General features: G+C 46.5%; 2 protein-coding genes across 5 annotated transcripts; one reads left to right on the top strand and one right to left on the bottom strand.

Moving 5' to 3' along the window:
• Window positions 1-275: 275 nt before the first annotated feature.
• Window positions 276-10,474, bottom strand: LOC139402175 (NLR family CARD domain-containing protein 3-like). 4 transcript variants are annotated; one of them, XR_011633239.1, is made up of 8 exons: window positions 10,341-10,474; window positions 10,128-10,241; window positions 9,954-10,016; window positions 7,720-9,483; window positions 7,390-7,563; window positions 1,367-1,540; window positions 1,069-1,133; window positions 276-955 (listed from the first exon to the last, which is right to left on the bottom strand). XR_011633239.1 is itself a non-coding variant. In XM_071146269.1 (8 exons), exons 1-7 carry the CDS (start codon window positions 10,406-10,408, stop codon window positions 1,121-1,123), a joined length of 2,373 nt encoding a protein of 790 aa, XP_071002370.1. In that variant the 5' UTR covers window positions 10,409-10,474; the 3' UTR covers window positions 865-955; window positions 1,075-1,120. The 4 variants fall into 4 exon arrangements, 3 of the variants coding, with proteins under 3 accessions (XP_071002370.1, XP_071002369.1, XP_071002371.1); XM_071146269.1 differs by having other exon boundaries at window positions 865-955; window positions 1,075-1,133; window positions 9,954-10,019; XM_071146268.1 differs by lacking the exon at window positions 276-955 and having other exon boundaries at window positions 980-1,133; window positions 9,954-10,019.
• Window positions 10,407-13,383, top strand: LOC139402176 (cell surface glycoprotein 1-like). Its single transcript, XM_071146271.1, has 4 exons — window positions 10,407-10,428; window positions 10,984-11,042; window positions 11,781-12,307; window positions 12,378-13,383. Exons 1-4 carry the CDS (start codon window positions 10,407-10,409, stop codon window positions 13,381-13,383), a joined length of 1,614 nt encoding a protein of 537 aa, XP_071002372.1.
• The last annotated feature ends 7,757 nt before the right edge of the window (window positions 13,384-21,140 follow it).

The raw sequence follows: 21,140 nt of genomic DNA, 5'->3' as shown, positions 1-21,140 counted from the left end.
ATAGTAGTGAAATGTTTTTGTTCCATGTCAAATCAATCTTAGTTGGACCAGCAGAATACCTTAAATGCCTTGGCCCACATGCTGTACACAATCCATGTCTCAATTGTCTGAAGGCTTAAAAATCCTTCTTTAACTTGTCTCCTCCCCTTCATCTACACTGAAGTGGATTTAACAGGTGACATCAATAAGGGATCATAGCTTTCACCACACAGGTAGACCTATTTATTACTGTAGGAACATTCATAGCTGTAATTCAATCACAGACGGACACAATGTCACACGGCAATATGAATAACAGCTTTACTTGGTATAAAGAATATGAAATACAGTTGACCATAGATTAACACACAGGGTCACATAGAATGTCAGAAATGCTACATTTTCAAAAAGCCACGATGCTACAATAAAAACAAAGCAGTGTACAACACAAGACAATCCTGAGACATAATACACTGAACTACAGTCTGGTAAGATGTACAGTCACTAGGAAGACTATAAGGTTGTTGAGATGAAGACGCTGACTATAGTAACACTGAACTACAGTCAATATGTATATAACATGTCATTATAAAAGGAGGGCTTTTTACTAAGCTAACAGAACACTGGTACAATATTCAAACAAGAAAACTAAAAAGTGGGTCTGAACCTCTCATCCTGTTTCTTCAGCCACACCCATCCAACCACCCACCCACCCCTCCCCCCTATTTAACAGTCTGATGGCCTGGAGATAAAAGCTGTCCTGTCTCTCTGTCCCGGCTTTGATGCACCTGTACTGTCTCCGCCTTCTACATGGTAGCGAGGTGAACAGGTCGTGGCTCGGGTGGCTGAGATCCTTGATCATCTTCTTGGCCTTCCTGTGACACCGGGTGCTGTAGATGTCCTGGAGGGCAGGCAGTATGTCCCTGGTGACGTGTTTGTTGAGGTTATTTTCCTCGCACCACTTCGCCAGAGCTCTCTGATTGATTCAAGGAGCTATTATCATTGATTCGAAGCATTAAATATTTACATTCATGCACTTTTAAATTAATTTAGTAACTGTTGGAAAAACATGTAACTGCGGGGCACTACCACAACCAAGGATTTTGAGTTGAGGCCATTCCTTCACTGAATCTGTGAGCTGTCAATCATTTAACCTGGGAAGGAAAGAAGGGAAGTGGATCTAAGTCCTTATACAGAAGCATAGACATATAGGGGTCGTATTCACTAGACATCAAAGAGAAGAACACGGAACAAAACGGGCAGGAACTACCTGAACTTATCCAATAAGAAACTAGCATGTGTTGAATATGACCTGGTGTCTGGATGTCTACAATGGCTTACTGATCACTATATCAGTGTGCTCATGAACCTGATCAGTAAAACTCACCGCAGTCTCTCCAGTGTATAGAGGGGATCCTCTTGTACAGAAGAGAGCAGCTTTACTCCAGAGTCTCCTGGAGTATTTCCACTCAGGTCCAGCTCCTTCAGGTGGGAGGGGTTTGACCTCAGAGCTGAAGCAAGAGAAGCACAGCCTTTCCCTGTGATGCTGCAGCCTGCCAGCCTGTGGAAAGAGAGGCAGATAAGTGTCATTTTAATTTCATATGTTGAACCTTTTATTGAATTGAAATGAACACAACTAAACTGATCAATTTTGTCAAATAATGGACTGGCGCCCCGATTCATAATTTCATGTGATAATTGTACATACTCCATGACACATCTATACAAACTGCTGACAAAATGTATGCTACATCAGAGACCAAGGCCAAGATCAAATAAAATGGTATTTGTCACATGCTTCTTAAACAACAGGTGTAGACTAACAGTGAAATGCTAATTTATGGGTCCTTTTCCAAAAATTCAGTGTTAAAGATAAAAATTGAAATAGTGACAAGAGGAATTCAATCCAAGGCGTTACAGGGCAGCAACTGGACAGTCGACAATACTGACAACATTTTGCCAACACTTGTAGAGATCCCATTCACTGTAAATGTAGCGCATGTCAACTCAGGCATAAATTACCTTTGTGACTTTTAATGTCGGCTGTCCAGTGCACCGCATTGGATTAAATCCCAGGCACAAGTGAAACGTAAGTAAAACTCATTGGCTCAGCCTTCAACACCATAGTACCCTCCAAGCTTATCATTAAGCTCAGGGATCTGGGTCTGAACCCCGCCCAGTGCATCTGGGTCCTGGACTTCCTGACAGTCGTCCCCAGCTGGTGAAGGTAGGAAAAAACGCCTCCACTGTGCTGATCAACACTGGGGCCCCACAAGGGTGCGTGCTCAGCCCCCTCTGTACTTCCTGTTCACCCATGACTGCGTGGCCACGCCTCCAACTCAATCATCAAATTTGCAGACGTCACAACAGTAGTAGGCCTGATTACCAACAACGACGAGACGGCCCTCTGAGTGTGGTGTCAGGAAAATAACCACTCACCCCCCCATCTAAAACACTCACAAACCTTTACAGATGCACAATCGTGAGCATCCTGTCGGGCTGTATCAGCTCCTGGTACGACAACTGCACCGCCCTCAAGACCGCAAGGCTCTCCAGAGGGTAGTGCGGTCTGCACAACGCATCACCGGGGGCAAACTAACTGCCCTCCAGGACACCTACAGAACCCGATGTCACGGAATGGCCAAAAAGATCATCGAGGACAACAACCACCCAAGCCACTGCCTGTTCACCCCGCTATCATCCAGGCGAGGTCAGTACAGGTGCATCAAAGCTGGGACCGAGAGACTGAAAAACAGCTTCTATCTCAAGGCCATCAGACTGTTAAACAGCCATCACTTATATAGAGAGGCTGCTGCCAACATACAGACTCAAATCTCTGGCCACTTAAATACATTTAATAAAAGGTATCACTCGTCACTTTAAATAACGCCACTTTGATAATGTATACATATTCTACATACTCATCTCATATATACAGTTGAAGTTGGAAGTTTATATACACCATAGCCAAATACATTTGAACTCAGTTTTTCACAATTCCTGACATTTAATCCTAATAAAAATTCCCTGTCTTTGGTCAGTTAGAATCACCACTTTATTGTAGGAATGTGAAATGTCAGAATAATAGTAGAGAGAATGATTTATTTCAGCTTTTATTTCTTTCATCACATTCCCAGTGGGTCGGAAGTTTACATACACTCAATTAGTATTTGGTAGCATTGCCTTTAAATTGTTTAACTTGGGTCAAACGGGTCCACAAGCTTCCCACAATAAGTTGGGTGAATGTTGTCCCATTCCTCCTGACAGAGCTGGTGTAACTGAGTCAGGTTTGTAGGCCTCCTTGCTTGCACACGCTTTTTCAGTTCTGCCCGCAAACTTTCTATAGGATTGAAGTCAAAGCTTTGTGATGGTGACTCCAATACCTTGACTTTGTTGTCCTTAAGCCATTTTGCCACAACTTTGGAAGTATGCTTGGGGTCATTGTCCATTCGGAAGACCCATTTGCAGCCAAGCTTTAACTTCCTGACTGATGTCTTGAGATGTTTCTTCAATATATCCACATAATTTTCCTAACTCATGATGCCATCTATTTTGTGAAGTGCACCAGTACCTCCTGCAGAAAAGCACCCCCACAACATGATGTTGCCACCACCGTGCTTCACGGTTGGGATGGTGTTCTTCGGCATGCAAGCAGCCCCCTTTTTCCTCCAAACATAACGATGGTCATTACGGCCAAACAGTTCTATTTTTGTTTCATCAGACCAGAGGACATTTCTCCAAAAAGTACGATCTTTGTCCCCGTGTGCAGTTGCAAACCGTTGTCTGGGTTTTTTATGGCGGTTTTGGAGCAGTGGATTATTCCTTGCTGAGTGGCCTTTCAGGTTATGTCGATATAGGACTCGTTTTACTGTGGATACAGATAATTTTCTAGCTGTTTCCTCCAGCATCTTCACAAGGTCCTTTGCTGTTGTTCTAGGATTGATTTGCACTTTTCGCACCAAAGTACGTTCATCTCTAGGAGACAGAACGCGTCTCCTTCCTGAGCGGTACGGAGGCTGCGTGGTCCTGTGGTGTTTTTACTTGCTTACTATTGTTTGTACAGATGAACGTGGTACCTTCAGGCGTTTGGAAATTGCTCCCAATGAGGAACCAGAATTGTGGAGGTCTACCATTTCTTTTGATTTTCCCATGATGTCAAGCAAAGGGGCACTGAGTTTGAAGGTAGTCCTTGAAATACATCCACAGGTAAACCTCCAATTGACTCAAATGATGTCAATTAGCCTATCAAAGCTTCTAAAGCCATGACATAATTTTCTGGAATTTTCCAGGCTGTTTAAAGGCACAGTCAACTTAGTGTATTTAAACTTCTGACCCACTGGAATTGTGATACAGTGAATTATAAGTGAAATAATCTGTCTGTAAACAATTGTTGAAAAAATTACTTGTATCATGCACAAAGTAGATGTCCTAACCGACTTGCCAAAACTATAGTTTGTTAACTTTGTTAAGGAATGTGTGGAGTGGTTGAAAAACAAGTTTTAATGATTTTAACCTAAGTGTATGTAAACTTCCGACTTCAACTGTATATACTGTATTCTATACAATCTAATGCATCTGGCCTATGCCGCACAGCCATCGCTCATCCATATATTTATATGTACATATTCTTATTCATCCCTTTACATTTGTGTGTATAAGGTAGTTGTTGTGAATTTGTTAGATTACTTGTTAGATATTACTGCATAGTCGGGAACTAGACACACAAAAATGTAGCAACATTCGCATTAACATCTGCTAACCATGTGTATGTGACCAATACAATTTGACATACTGTCCATAACGTCTATACATCCCATCACATATACCAGTGGAGGCTGCTGAGGGGAGGACGGCTCATAATAACGTCTATACATCCCATCACATATACCTGTGGAGGCTGCTGAGGGGAGGACGGCTCATAATAACGTCTATACATCCCATCACATATACCTGTGGAGGCTGCTGAGGGGAGGACGGCTCATAATAACATCTATACATCCCATCACATATACCTGTGGAGGCTGCTGAGGGGAGGACGGCTCATAATAACGTCTATACATCCCATCACATATACCTGTGGAGGCTGCTGAGGGGAGGACGGCTCATAATAACGTCTATACATCCCATCACATATACCTGTGGAGGCTGCTGAGGGGAGGACGGCTCATAATAACGTCTATACATCCCATCACATATACCTGTGGAGGCTGCTGAGGGGAGGACGGCTCATAATAACGTCTATACATCCCATCACATATACCTGTGGAGGCTGCTGAGGGGAGGACGGCTCATAATAACGTCTATACATCCCATCACATATACCAGTGGAGGCTGCTGAGGGGAGGACGGCTCATAATAACGTCTATACATCCCATCACATATACCAGTTGAGGCTGCTGAGGGGAGGACGGCTCATAATAACGTCTATACATCCCATCACATATACCTGTGGAGGCTGCTGAGGGGAGGACGGCTCATAATAACGTCTATACATCCCATCACATATACCTGTGGAGGCTGCTGAGGGGAGGACAGCTCATAATAACGTCTATACATCCCATCACATATACCTGTGGAGGCTGCTGAGGGGAGGACAGCTCATAATAACGTCTATACATCCCATCACATATACCAGTGGAGGCTGCTGAGGGGAGGACAGCTCATAATAACGTCTATACATCCCATCACATATACCTGTGGAGGCTGCTGAGGGGAGGACAGCTCATAATAACGTCTATACATCCCATCACATATACCAGTGGAGGCTGCTGAGGGGAGGACAGCTCATAATAACGTCTATACATCGCATCACATATACCTGTGGAGGCTGCTGAGGGGAGGACAGCTCATAATAACGTCTATACATCCCATCACATATACCTGTGGAGGCTGCTGAGGGGAGGACAGCTCATAATAACGTCTATACATCCCATCACATATACCTGTGGAGGCTGCTGAGGGGAGGACGGCTCATAATAACGTCTATACATCCCATCACATATACCTGTGGAGGCTGCTGAGGGGAGGACGGCTCATAATAACGGCTGAAACGGAGCAAATAGAATGGCACAAGACACCTGGAAACCATGTGTTTGATGTATTTGATACCATTCCACCGATTCAGCTCCAGTCATTACCATGAGCCTGTCCTCCCCAATTCAGGTGCCACCAACCTCCTGTGACATATACACATACATGCATTTATAATATTTTTTCTCCGGACTCCAACATTGCTCGTACTAATTTTTATATATTTATTGATTCTATTATTTTTGTTTAGATGTGTGTGTGTGTGTGTGTGTGTGTGTGTGTGTATTGTTGTGAATTGTTAGATATTATTGCACTGTAAGAGGACCTGTCACGTCCTGACCATAAAGAACTCTTATTTTCTATGGTTGAGTAGGTCAGGGGGTGACTGTTTTTTTTCTAGTTATTATTTTCTATGTGGGGTTCTAGTTTAGTTTTTCTATGTTTGGGTGTTTGGTATGATTCTCAATTCGAGGCAGCTGGCTATCGTTGTCTCTAATTGGGGATCATATTAAGTAGTATTTTTCCACCTGTGTTTTATGGGATATTGTTTTGAGATAGTGTGTATTTTGAGTTAGTGCACGTAGCATCTCTGTAGTCACGGTTAGTTGTTAGTTTATTTGTTTGAGTTAGTGCACGTAGCATCTCTGTAGTCACGGTTAGTTGTTAGTTTATTTGTTTGAGTTAGTGCACGTAGCATCTCTGTAGTCACGGTTAGTTTATTGTTTATTTGTTTGTCTCTGCTTAGTTTCACTTTCAAATAAATATTATGTGGAACTCGCTGCGCCTTGGTCCGTTTCTACAAATGAACGTGACAGGACCACAATGGGAATTGGTCCCAGACTTTGTGTGTTATCCTCCATAATTTAACAATGGGAATTAGTCCCAGACTGTATTGTGTGTTATCCTCCATGACTTAACAATGGAAATATGTCCCAGACTGTATTGTGTGTTATCCTCCATGATTTAACAATGGAAATAAGTCCCAGACTGTATTGTGTGTTATCCTCCATGACTTAACAATGGAAATAAGTCCCAGACTGTATTGTGTGTTATCCTCCATGACTTAACAATGGAAATAAGTCCCAGACTGTATTGTGTGTTATCCTCCATGAGCATGTATGGCTTTTCAGTTTTTGATTTGTTAAAAAAGTTTGAAATATCCAATAAATGTCGTTCCACTTCATGATTGTGTCCCACTTGATTCTTCACAAAAAAAATACAGTTTTATATCTTTATGTTTGAAGCCTGAAATGTGGCAAAAGGTCGCAAAGTTCAAGGGGGCCGAATACTTTCGCAAGGCACTGTATAACAAGAATGTACATCTTCATATTTACAACATCCACTTCACTTTGCAGTGGAGACAGTCACGAAGTCACTTACTTCAATGTTTCCAGTTTACAGTGTGGATCCTCCAGTCCAGCAGAGAGCAGCTTCACTCCTGAATCCTGGAGTTTATTGCCACTCATGTCCAGCAGTTTCAGACAGCATGAATTGGATTTGAGAACAGAAGCTATTGCATCACAGCTTTTCTTGGTGAGTTTACATTTGTTCAGCCTGTGGAAAAAAAGAAACATCTCAAGAAACACAGGTGCCAACAAAAAAATCTCCCCTTAAGGACTGAGTTGTCAGCCTAAATGGTCATGCAAACAGATGTTCATTATTATGTTACATTAGCATGATGTCTGGAATGTAATTTGACTAATCACTTACAGGGCTGTTCTAGAGGATCTGACAACTGGGAGAAGTTTGAGAAGAGCCGCATCTGATCTGATGTATTTCTTCAGGTCAAACACACCCAGCTTCTCGGAGGTCAGCAACATGAAGACCAGAGCTGACCACTGTTGAGCTGAGAGTTTAGATTTTGAGAGACGTCCTGATCTCAGGTAGCTTTGGATCTCCTCCACTAGAGAATGATCATTCAGTTCATTCAGACAGTGGAACAGATTGATGCACCTCTGCAGAGGGAGGTTCTTTCTGATCTTCTCCTTGATGTACTTGACTGTTTTCTTGTTGCTCTGTGATCTGCTTCCTGTTGGTGTCAGTAGGCCTTGTAGGAGATGCTGATTGGACTGCAGTGAAAGGCCTAGAAGGAAGCGGAGGAAAAGGTCCAGATGGCCATTTTCAAACTGCAAGGCCTTGTCCACTGCATCTTGGTATATTTTGTTTTTGCGGAGGGATTTCTCTTTAGCCATCAGATTATTGTTGTCGTTAGCGAACATGAGGAACACATATAGTGCAGCCAGAAACTCCTGGATACTCAGATGTACAAAGCAGTACACCTTCATCTGGTTAAGCCCAGACTCTTCTCTGAAGATCTGAGTGCACACTCCAGAGTACACAGACGCATCCTTGATGTCAATGCCACACTCTCTCAGGTCTTCCTCATAGAATATCAGATGGCCTTTTTCTAGCTGTTGAAAAGCCAATTTTCCCAGTGCCTGAATCATCTCTTTATCCCAGTGAGAATTGTTGGCATGCTCTACAGGATATTTCTGAGTCCTCAGTTTTGACTGGAAGATCATGAGGTGAGCGTACATTTGAGTCAGATTCTTGGGGATCTCTTGACTCTCTGCTTCAACCAATAGTCTCTCTAGGACAGTGGCTGAAATCCTACAGAACACTGGAATGTAGCACATGATGTGGAGGCTCCTTGATGTCTTTATGTGTGAGATGATTCTGCTGGCCAGGTCCTCCTCACCGATTCTCTTCCTGAAGTACTCCTCCTTCTGTAGGTCATTGAACCCTCGTACCTCTGTCACCTGGTCAACACACTCAGGAGGGATCTGATTGGCTGCTGCAGGTCGGGTGGTTATCCAAATGTGAGCAGAGGGAAGCAGATTCCCTTTAATGAGGTTTGTCAGCAGAACTTCCACTGAAGTTGACTCTGTGACATCACAGCAGATCTTATTATTCTGGAAGTCCAGAGGAAGGCGACATTCATCCAGACCATCAAAAACAAACACAATATTTTTGTTTTCTGAGATTTCTGATACTTTTGTTTCTATAAAGGAGTGATGAAGTAGTTCTATCAGACTTTGATTTTTATCTCTCATCAAGTTCAGATCCCGAAAAGGAAGTGGAAAGATGATCTGGATGTCTTGATTTGCTTTTCCTTCAGCCCAGTCCAACATGAACTTCAGCACAGACACTGTTTTTCCAATGCCAGCAACTCCCATTGTCAGCACTGTTCTGATAAGCTTGTCTTGTCCAGGTAAGGGTTTGAAGATGTCATTGAGTTGGATTGATGTCTCTTGTTCTACTGGAAACCTGCATGCTGTCTCAATCTGTCTCACCTCATGTTCATAATTAACCTCTCCATTTCCAGCTTGTGTGATGCAGAGCTCTGTGTAGATGTTGTTAAGAGGTGTTTTTTTGGCTTGATCCTCAAAGCCTTCAAATAAAGAATATGCCCTATTCTTCAAGTAGGATTTCATTTTCTCCTGGATTTCTGTCTTAGTGGAAACAGTGTTGTACCTATGTGTGGAAAAAAAGATGTTCATTGTTGAATTGAATTATATTTGTTTTGGTAAAAAAATATATAAAATATGAACTCTAACCTGAATGTGATTAATGATGAAACAGTACATGGTTTGACATCCTAGAGTTAGTTCAGCTAAGTGAAAATGAAGCCACAAAATATGGTGCAATTACTGAGAGACAATGCCCTCTGCATCTCCTGATAGTTACACTCAACATTGGGTCCAGTCTCACTATTATAGTCATCATATTATTATTTTATTTACATTTCTAGTATAAAGTCAGACTGAATGATGTCCTGTAGACAATTAAAATCCTATAAGAAGCTAAATGAGGCGTCCTGAATGATGAACTGGATGCTATTATCTGGAAATGCACAGAGTAAAGGTACTAGATGTGATCAGACACATGTATGGTGAAATAAACTAGAAAACAGGTAGGAAGCTGTGCAAACTGCGATCACTCACACTTTGTCATCAGTAGGGACTCTGGGTTGGTGATCCATTGACTGGTCATTCTCCTCAGAGATACTGCTGGGTAGAAATGAGCACAGAGAGAAATAACATCAGTCTTTATCTATACAGAAGATGGTAAATAAAAGGAAGTGACATCATCAAACACCATGTTATGTCTCAGTTCACCTTTGCCCAGTGGATAATTCTCCATCCCTGAAGAGAATATTTAGTCCCATTGACTGGTCTCTCTTCATGGAGACACAGCTTGGTACAGGTGAGACTGGTCTGTCTGTCTTGATCCTGTTAAAAGCCACAGGAGCAGAAATAATTAACCTTCCCTCAGAACCCCCACAGAAGAAACCAGAAAAAGCATAATATATCAGAAGCACAAGGTCTCACCTTTGTTCAGTGGAAAAGTCTCCCTCCCTGAAGTTAAAAGGAGGTATCATAGACATGTCACTCTTCATGGAGACACAGCTAGGTACAGGTGAGACTGGTCTGTGTGTCTTGATCCTGTGTAAAGCAGGATGTGAGTTTACAACATACACTCTTAGAAAAAAGGGTTCCAAAAGGGTTCTTCGGCTGTCCCCATAGGAGAACCCTTTGAAGAACCCTCTAACCGATTTTGGTTACAGGTAGAACACTTTTGGGTTCATTGTAGAACCTCTGTGGAAAGGGTTCTGCATGGAACCCCAAAATGTTCTACCAGGAACCACAAAGGGTTCTCCTATGGGGACAGCTGAAGAGCACCTTTTTTCTAAGTGAGTAGGAGAGTTTGAACACATCTCAGATTCTTGTAACTGTCCTTGTTATGGTTACTTATATTTGTCTTCAGTCTAAATGCTCATAACAACTAGTTACAGGTTAGTGAGATATTACATGTGTCTCCAACAAAATGCCTGATTCACTTGATCTATTGCATGAAATAAAGACAAATCATAACAATACTGACTTGTTAGATAGTTGTTACAATCTCTCAGCTCCTTCACACCTATTTGATTATCTTACCTCTTAAGTTCACTATCAGTGTCCTGTTCTGTAGGAAAACTCCTTTTAGGGGACAACGCTCCCTCACTCCCTGACAAACTCACTCCAGAAGCAGTGACTTCTTCTTCAGTCTTTTTACAGATACTAGAAGGAGGGCCTCCCCTCTCTTCTTTCTCCCCAGAGAGACTCATTCTAGAGGGAGTGCTTTTCTCCTATTTCTCCCCAGAGAGACTAATTTTGACTCATTGTAGAGCCTGTTATATAAGGAGGTGGAGCTTCTTTGTCATTCAACAAGAGTCTTTCAACATCCAACTGTCATTTGGTAGAAGCATTCTGCAAATAAGCATTTATCTTTGTTTATGATTTCATTATAGGACAACAAAGCAAAACATGGAGCAACGACTTTGATGCTGATAGCCTGATAGCCTGAGGAAACCTAAGGAGAGAATATTCCAGAAAATATATCAGTTTTGAATCCCAGCCCGAGTGAAATGTAAGTTAAACAGTGTCTCCAATTTACATAGCAGATTCCAGGGGTGCCACTTTTGTTTTAGAAGTGGTGGGGACATAACCTGACGAGGGTCTGGGGGAGGATGACCAATTTTTTGGGCCATCTAAAGCTAATTTCCTGTATTTTTACAAAATCCAATATGCTGTCTCTATTTAGAACAAAAAGTCAGCAAAATGCCCTAAGTCATCAAGCTAAGTAAGAGATCATTATTACATATGTTTAAAAGACTGACTGAACAAAGGTTCAATAATACATATTGTGTTGCACCTTTAACCAAGAGCCTAACAAATGAACAACTCTTACAGATATACAACAACAACAAATCCTCTATCAGATTTCAGCCATCAGCCCGACCAGCCAGCCCGACCAGCCAGCCCGACCAGCCAGTCAGACAGACCAGCCAGCCCGACCAGCCAGACCGACCAGCCAGCCCGACCAGCCAGTCAGACAGACCAGCCAGCCCGACCAGCCAGTCAGACAGACCAGCCAGCCCGACCAGCCAGAAAGACCAGCCAGCCCGACCAGCCAGTCAGACAGACCAGCCAGCTCGACCAGCCAGCCCGACCAGCCAGACCGACCAGCCAGCCCGACCAGCCAGTCAGACAGACCAGCCAGCCCGACCAGCCAGTCAGACAGACCAGCCAGCCCGACCAGCCAGACCGACCAGCCAGCCTGACCAGCCAGTCAGACAGACCAGCCAGCCCGACCAGCCAGTCAGACAGACCAGCCAGCCCGACCAGCCAGCCCGACCAGCCAGACCGACCAGCCAGCCCGACCAGCCAGACCGACCAGCCAGCCCGACCAGTCAGACAGACCAGCCAGACCGACCAGCCAGCCCGACCAGCCAGACCGACCAGCCGACCGACCAGTCAGACAGACCAGCCAGCCCGACCAGTCAGACAGACCAGCCAGCTTGACCAGCCAGACCGACCAGCCAGCCCGACCAGCCAGTCCGACCAGCCAGCCCGACCAGCCAGTCCGACCAGCCGACCGACCAGCCAGTCCGACCAGCCGACCGACCATCCAGCCCGACCAGCCAGTCCGACCAGCCAGACCGACCAGCCAGTCCGACCAGCCGACCGACCAGCCAGCCCGACCAGCCAGTCCGACCAGCCAGACCGACCAGCCAGTCCGACCAGCCAGACCGACCAGCCAGCCCGACCAGCCGACCGACCAGTCAGACAGACCAGCCAGTCCGACCAGCCAGCCCGACCAGCCAGTCCGACCAGCCAGTCCGACCAGCCGACCGACCAGCCAGCCCGACCAGCCAGCCCGACCAGCCAGTCCGACCAGCCGACCGACCAGCCAGACCGACTAGCCAGACCGACCAGCCGACCGACTAGCCAGCCCGACCAGCTGACCGACCAGCCAGCCATCAGCCCGACCAGCCAACCCGACCAGATTGACCGACCAGCCAGCCCGACCAGATTGACCGACCAGCCAGCCCGACCAGCCAGCCCGACCAGCCGACCGACCAGCCAGACCGACCAGCCAGTCCGACCAGCCGACCGACCAGCCGACCGACCAGCCAGACCGACCAGCCGACCGACTAGCCAGCCCGACCAGCTGACCGACCAGCCAGCCATCAGCCCGACCAGCCAGCCGGACCAGCCAGTCAGACAGACCAGCCAGCCCGACCAGCCAGACCGACCAGCCAGACCGACCAGCCAGCCCGACCAGCCAACCCGACCAGCCGACCGACCAGCCGACCGACCAGCCAGCCCGACCAGCCAGCCCAACCAGCCGACCGACCAGCCAGACCGACCAGCCGACCGACCAGCCAGCCCGACCAGCCGACCGACCAGCCAGACCGACCAGCCGACCGACCAGCCGACCGACCAGCCAGCCCGACCAGCCAGACCGACCAGCCGACCGACCAGCCAGCCCGACCAGCCAGCCCGACCAGCCAGCCCGACCAGCCGACCGACCAGCCAGACCGACTAGCCAGACCGACCAGCCGACCGACCAGCCAGCCAGCCCGACCAGCCGACCGACCAGCCAGACCGACCAGCCAGACCGACCAGCCAGCCCGACCAGCCGACCGACCAGCCAGCCAGCCCGACCAGCCAGACCGACCAGCCGACCGACCAGCCAGCCCGACCAGCCAGCCCGAGCCACCTGCACGCCTGACCCCCACCAGTCTAGTCAATAACTCAACTCTCCCAAAACAATTTCCTTCCCAGTTCACACCTTACATTTCTTTAATTCCCAAGGGAAAGGTTTGGAAACAAAAAACTAAAACAAAAAACCCCACATACACCTCAAATATACATTAACACACAGAAACAGCAAATCCTCCATATAATTAATCGCATAGGACTAATAGTACTGTAGAGCTATTTTTACTTGCAGACAATATAGCTGGGTCACCCCGACCTGACCCTAGGGGTCCACAGCCCTGTAGCGTCCCAACCCAACACATCCCACTCAGCTTTAGCATCTAAGTGAAACATTCATTATTGGTTTTCGGGTGTGTTAGGCCAGAGTGACAACCCACAGGACGGCAGACCCCCAGGGCCAGGACTGAGCCTCATGTGGCATGTTTTCACTACAGACCCCTTTAGTCGTACTGTATTCCACATAAGGCATCCAGATCTTATGAACGTTGCCCAGTAAACCCTTAACTGGTAGTAAATACAATCTAGTGATACATAACTTGACATTGTAGGAGGATAACCAACCTTCCAATTAATGGCAATGCATTTGTTAGCCGCTATAAATGCTAGGTTACACAGTTTCTTCAGATAACAGTCTCCAGTATCAACATTTCCAAGCAAACAAAAACAGGGATAAGGGAGAATCTGTAGACATGCTGAGATAAAAGAACATGCGCTTTGCCAGAATTCATCCACTATTCACAAGACCATAACATATGCAGATATGTCTCCTTTCGTGTTTTACACCTCCCGCAGAGGAATTACACTGTCATATAGTACGTTCTATGGATGGTCTTAAACTGCACTAACTTATGTCTGAGATGATATGAACCTGACTGGGCATTCACATACAGTGGGGCAAAAAAGTATTTAGTCAGCCACCAATTGTGCAAGTTCTCCCACTTAAAAAGATGAGAGAGGCCTGTAATTTTCACCATAGGTACACTTCAACTATGACAGACAAAATTAGAAAAAAAATCCAGAAAATCACATTGTAGGATTTTTAATGAATTTATTTGTGTCGTCGGGAAAAGCCTTTATCAACCCTTTATAAACGATGGAAATCAACTTGAGGTTTGTCAGACTGCCTTAAAATATAATATGGCTTGTCCAGTGTTTGCTGCACAGAGAGAACAAAGTATTGTATCTGCACTAATTCACCTCACCTTTGTCACCAACTAGTCTTCCCTGGCTGTCTGACACTGCTGAGACCCCTGTCACTGTCTGATCTGTGGTGGCATATTTCAGCTTTACCAAATGAGGAGCGTTACAAACTACACACCAGTCAGAGTTATACTTAAACTACATCTTTAATAATAATAAGCTTTGCAATAGCATTTGACTTTCAACAATTCACTATTTCTAATGAACCGTTGAGAAGTACCACCAGAAAATTACAAAGATATTTTATAGCCAAGATACACCCCTCTCAACTTACACTGACGAACCACAGATCTTAGGAACAAGCACAGAGCAGTTCTCTTTCCAAGGAAATTAACTTCCTGAATAGGCCTGTGACTCGACTAAAGTTTACTACATTGCCTAGAAATAAGACAAAATATTGATCACCCATATTTCTCAGTCTGAAAATCTTCCCACTCCTAAAATGTTGGCTATAAAAATAGCTTAAGAGAAAGTGCAAGTCTCTCCTTGTCACGCCCTGGCCATAGAGAGGCTTTTATTCTCTATTTTGGTTAGGTTAGGCCAGGGTGTGAATAGGGTGGGCATTCTAGTTTCTTTATTTCTATGTTTTCTGTTTCTATGTTTTGGCCGGGTATGGGTCTCAATCGGGGACAGCTGTCTATCGTTGTCTCTGATTGGGAATCATACTTAGGCAGCCTGTTTTGCCACCTTAGTTGTGGGTAGTTGACTTGGTTAGTGGCCTGTATAGCCCTAGTAAGCATAGTTTTTGTTGGCGACATTTAAAATAAAAAGAAATGTCTACTCCCCACGCGACAGCTTGGTCTGGTCATTTCCCTGACGAGGTTTGTGACACTCCTACTCTGCTCTCTTCAACCTACAGTACATCTAGCATATTGGCTGATACAGCCCAGGAATACAATATAAGGGTCATGTAATTTAACCTACTTCTTAAGTTACGTTTTTAATAAAACTCGAATTGCACTGAAAACATCTTTATATTATAACCATCGTTTGGCCGATGGTTTCACGATGACCAACTTATGTTCAATAGAGTAATGTACATTTACATTAAGTGGTTTGTAAGGATGATAAATGAATTCATGCACAAAAAGTGGTTGTTTTCCATGTTATTTGATCAAGAAAATATTTAATTTGATGTGGATGTTTAGTCTTTGTCCATAACTTTGATGTACATGTTTGAGAACAGGGTTTTGTTCTTTCTGGATTCCATTAGAATGACATCACAGAGAAAGGAACAGGGTTTTGTTCTTTCTGGATTCCATTAGAATGACATCACAGAGAAAGTGACAGGGTTTTGTTCTTTCTGGATTCCATTAGAATGACATCACAGAGAAAGGGACAGGGTTTTGTTCTTTCTGGATTCCATTAGAATGACATCACAGAGAAAGGGACAGGGTTTTGTTCTTTCTGGATTCCATTAGAATGACATCACAGAGAAAGTGACAGGGTTTTGTTCTATCTGGATTCCATTAGAATGACATCACAGTGTAACGGTTCTCTTGTTGTGAAGTAGAGGCGGACCAAAGCGCAGCGTGGTGGTTGTTCATTGTATTTTAATTATGACACTATACATGAACAAACTAACGAAAAAAACAAGAAACGTGAGAACTCAAAACCTAATACAGCCTATCTGGTGAACACTACACAAAGACAGGAACAATCACCCACAAACAAACAGTGAAACCCAGGCTACCTAAGTATGATTCTCAATCAGAGACAACTAATGACACCTGCCTCTGATTGAGAACCATACTAGGCCGAAAACATAGAACTGCCCCAAAACATAGAAAAACAAACAGACTGCCCACCCAACTCACGCCCTGACCATACTAAATAAATACAAAAACAAAGGAAATAGAGGTCAGAACGTGACAGTACCCCCCCCCAAAGGTGCGGACTCCGGCCGCAAAACCTTGACCTATAGGGGAGGGTCTGGGTGGGCGTCTGTCCGCGGTGGCGGCTCTGGCGCGGGACGCGGACCCCACTTCGCCATTGTCTCAGTCCGCCTTATTGTCCGCCTCCGTGGCTTACTCACCATGCCCACCCCTCTCAATGACCCCACTGGACAGAGGGGCTGCTTGGGACAGAGGGGCAGCTTCTCGGGACAGAGGGACAGCTGCTCGGGACAGAGGGACAGCTGCTTGGGACCGAGGGACAGCTGCTCGGGACAGAGGGACAGCTGCTCGGGACAGAGGGACAGCTGCTCCGGGCGGAGGGGCTCTAGCGGCCCCTGGCTGACTGGCGGCACTGGCGGCCCCTGGCTGACTGGCGGCCCCTGGCTGACTGGCGGCACTGGCGGCCCCTGGTTGACTGGCGGCGCTGGCGCTGGGCTGACTGGCGGCACTGGCGGCCCCTGGTTGACTGGCGGCACTGGCGGCCCCTGGCTGACTGGCGGCACTGGCGGCCCCTGGCTGACTGGCGGCACTGGCGGCCCCTGGCTGACGGGCGGCACTGGCGGCTCCTGGCTGACGGGCGGCATTGGCGGCTCCTGGCAGACGGGCGGCACTGGCGGCGCTGGGCAGACGGGCGGCACTGGCGGCGCTGGGCAGACGGGCGGCACTGGCGGCGCTGGGCAGACGGGCGGCGCTGGCGGCGCTGGGCAGACGGGCGGCGCTGGCGGCGTTGGGCAGACGGGCGGCGCTGGCGGCGCTGGGCAGACGGGCGGCACTGGCGGCGCTGGGCAGACGGGCGGCGCTGGCGGCGTTGGGCAGACGGGAGGCTCCGGCAGCGGCGCCGGACAGGCGGGAGGCTCCGGCAGCGGCGCCGGACAGGCGAGAGGCTCCGGCAGAGGCGCCGGACAGGCGGGAGGCTCCGGCAGAGGCGCCGGACAGGCGGGAGGCTCCGGCAGAGGCGCCGGACAGGCGGGAGGCTCCGGCAGAGGCGCCGGACAGGCGGGAGGCTCTGGACGGATGGGCCGGAGAGACAGCCTGGTACGGGGAGCTGCCACCGGAGGGCTGGGGTGTGGAGGTGGTGACGGATAGACCGGGCCGTGCAGGCGCACTGGAGCTCTTGAGCACCGAGCCTGCCCAACCTTACCCGGTTGAATGGTCCCGGTCGCCCTGCCAGTGCGGCGAGGTGGAATAGCCCGCACTGGGCTATGCAGGCGAACCGGGGACACCGTGCGCAAGGCTGGTGCCATGTAAGCCGGCCCAAGGAGACGCACTGGAGACCAGATGCGTAGAGCCGGCTTCATGGCACTTGGCTCGATGCCCACTCTAGCCCGGCCGATACGCGGAGCTGGAATGTACCGCACCGGGCTGTGCACCCGCACTGGGGACACCGTGCGCTCCACAGCATAACACGGTGCCTGCCCGGTCTCTCTAGCCCACCGGTAACCACAGGAAGTTGGCTCAGGTCTCCTACCTGGCGTAGCCATACTCCCTGTTAGCCCCCCCCCAAGAAATTTTTGGGGCTGACTCCCGGGCTTCCATCCACGACGCCGCGCTGCCTCCTCATACCAGCGCCTCTCCGCTTTCGCCGCCTCCCGTTCTTCCTTGGGGCGGCGATATTCTCCTGGCTGAGCCCAAGGTCCTTTACCGTCTAATTCGTCCTCCCATGTCCATACCTCCTCGCGCTGCTCCTGCTGCTGCTTTCTCCTTTGCCCATTACCACACCGCTTGGTCCTGTTGTGGTGGGTGATTCTGTAACGGTTCTCTTGTTGTGAAGTAGAGGCGGACCAAAGCGCAGCGTGGTGGTTGTTCATTGTATTTTATTTACGACACTATACATGAACAAACTAACGAAAAAAACAAGAAACGTGAGAACTCAAAACCTAATACAGCCTATCTGGTGAACACTACACAAAGACAGGAACAATCACCCACAAACAAACAGTGAAACCCAGGCTACCTAAGTATGATTCTCAATCAGAGACAACTAATGACACCTGCCTCTGATTGAGAACCATACTAGGCCGAAAACATAGAACTGCCCCAAAACATAGAAAAACAAACATAGACTGCCCACCCAACTCACGCCCTGACCATACTAAATAAATACAAAAACAAAGGAAATAGAGGTCAGAACGTGACACACAGAGAAAGGGACAGGGTTTTGTTCTTTCTGGATTCCATTAGAATGACATCAGAGAAAGTGACAGGGTTTTGTTCTTTCTGGATTCCATTAGAATGACATCACAGAGAAAGGGACAGGGTTTTGTTCTTTCTGGATTCCATTAGAATGACATCACAGAGAAAGGAACAGGGTTTTGTTCTTTCTGGATTCCATTAGAATGACATCACAGAGAAAGGGACAGGGTTTTGTTCTTTCTGGATTCCATTAGAATGACATCACAGAGAAAGGAACAGGGTTTTGTTCTTTCTGGATTCCATTAGAATGACATCACAGAGAAAGGAACAGGGTTTTGTTCTTTCTGGATTCCATTAGAATGACATCACAGAGAAAGGGACAGGGTTTTGTTCTTTCTGGATTCCATTAGAATGATGATCACAGAGAAAGGGACAGGGTTTTGTTCTTTCTGGATTCCATTAGAATGACATCACAGAGAAAGGGACAGGGTTTTGTTCTTTCTGGATTCCATTAGAATGACATCACAGAGAAAGGGACAGGGTTTTGTTCTTTCTGGATTCCATTAGAATGACATCACAGAGAAAGGGACAGGGTTTTGTTCTTTCTGGATTCCATTAGAATGACATCACAGAGAAAGGAACAGGGTTTTGTTCTTTCTGGATTCCATTAGAATGACATCACAGAGAAAGGGACAGGGTTTTGTTCTTTCTGGATTCCATTAGAATGACATCACAGAGAAAGGGACAGGGTTTTGTTCTTTCTGGATTCCATTAGAATGACATCACAGAGAAAGTGACAGGGTTTTGTTCTTTCTGGATTCCATTAGAATGATGATCACAGAGAAAGGGACAGGGTTTTGTTCTTTCTGGATTCCATTAGAATGACATCACAGAGAAAGGAACAGGGTTTTGTTCTTTCTGGATTCCATTAGAATGACATCACAGAGAAAGGGACAGGGTTTTGTTCTTTCTGGATTCCATTAGAATGATGATCACAGAGAAAGGGACAGGGTTTTGTTCTTTCTGGATTCCATTAGAATGACATCAGAGAAAGGGACAGGGTTTTGTTCTTTCTTTCTGTTGCCTGTTGCTGTGTGTGCGCCACTGTTGAAATACCTGAGTTAGATGATCTGGTGAAACTATACTTCAGAATTGGCTTCAGTAACAAGGAAATCCTTGCTCTTTTAGCACATAATAACCATCATATTATAAGTATTAGGACCAGGAAGAGGTTGTACGACCGATTATTTTCAGAAGGAGAACCCATGGTTACATACAGTATTAGGTAGAGACGGACAGGCTGTGTGTGTATGCAGGTGTGTGTGGGTGGTGAAAAGTAGGGGAAAAACAAAACAAATGGCCATAAATCTAACAATCTAACACACTTGTTTGAACAGGCGTCACTGCACACTCACGTTTATCAATCAACTGATCTAAAAACTCACACACGCACGCACACACACACACACATCCCAAGTTTCCCCCTGGCAATTTCATACTATCATACACTCTTCTAACGGCCATAGTGCGGTATGAGCACAAACAAAAAACATTCTCATCTCTGAATGTGAAGAGAACTGGGGTTGAGTCCCTGTCAGTCTGCTGTCCCAATTTCGCTACAACGTTCTGCTGAGTAGTTTAGGACAACACTTCTGTGCATAATAGCAACTTTTAATGACCTTATCCATGGTGCTTTACTAAGAGTAGTATTTATTTCCCCCATATGGCAACTATCCTTCTAACGACTATAGGCTAGTAGGCTACGTGAGCACAGCTATTACAACACATGATCTTAGGATCCTGGAGAGCGGAGGCTGTGTGTGTCCCATGTCAAGCTGCTCTCCAAATTCGCTACAACACCAAAATGCTATTCTGCAGCCCATTATAAACCTATACTGACCACTGGCGTAATGCAGTTTCTCTGGACCTCCCGCAAGGTCAGAGTTGGTTTGTCGAGATCGGTGTGAAACAATTTGACTGGCCTGCACAGAGCTCTGACATCAACCCCATCGAACACCTTTGAGATGAATTGGAACACCGACTGCGAGCCAGGCCTAATCGCCCAACATCAGTGCCCGACCTCACTAATGCTCTTGTGGCTGAATGGAAGCAAGTCCCTGCAGCAATGTTCCACCATCTAGTGGAAAGCCTTCCCAGAAGAGTGGAGGCTGTTATACCAGCAAAGGGGAGACCAACTCCCTATTAATGCCCATGATTTTGGAATGAGATGTTCGACGAGCAGGCGTCCACATACTTTTGATCATGTAGAGTATATAACTTTCTCACACATTATTCAAGATTCATTCAGGATTATCCATAATAATGGATCATAATAATGCATCCACATTAATGT

Source organism: Oncorhynchus clarkii, unplaced genomic scaffold (assembly GCF_045791955.1).
Source record: "Oncorhynchus clarkii lewisi isolate Uvic-CL-2024 unplaced genomic scaffold, UVic_Ocla_1.0 unplaced_contig_1139_pilon_pilon, whole genome shotgun sequence".
Classification (NCBI taxonomy): Eukaryota; Metazoa; Chordata; class Actinopteri; order Salmoniformes; family Salmonidae; genus Oncorhynchus; species Oncorhynchus clarkii.
Note: the sequence above shows the minus strand (reverse complement) of the source record. Positions and strands in the feature narration are given on the sequence as shown.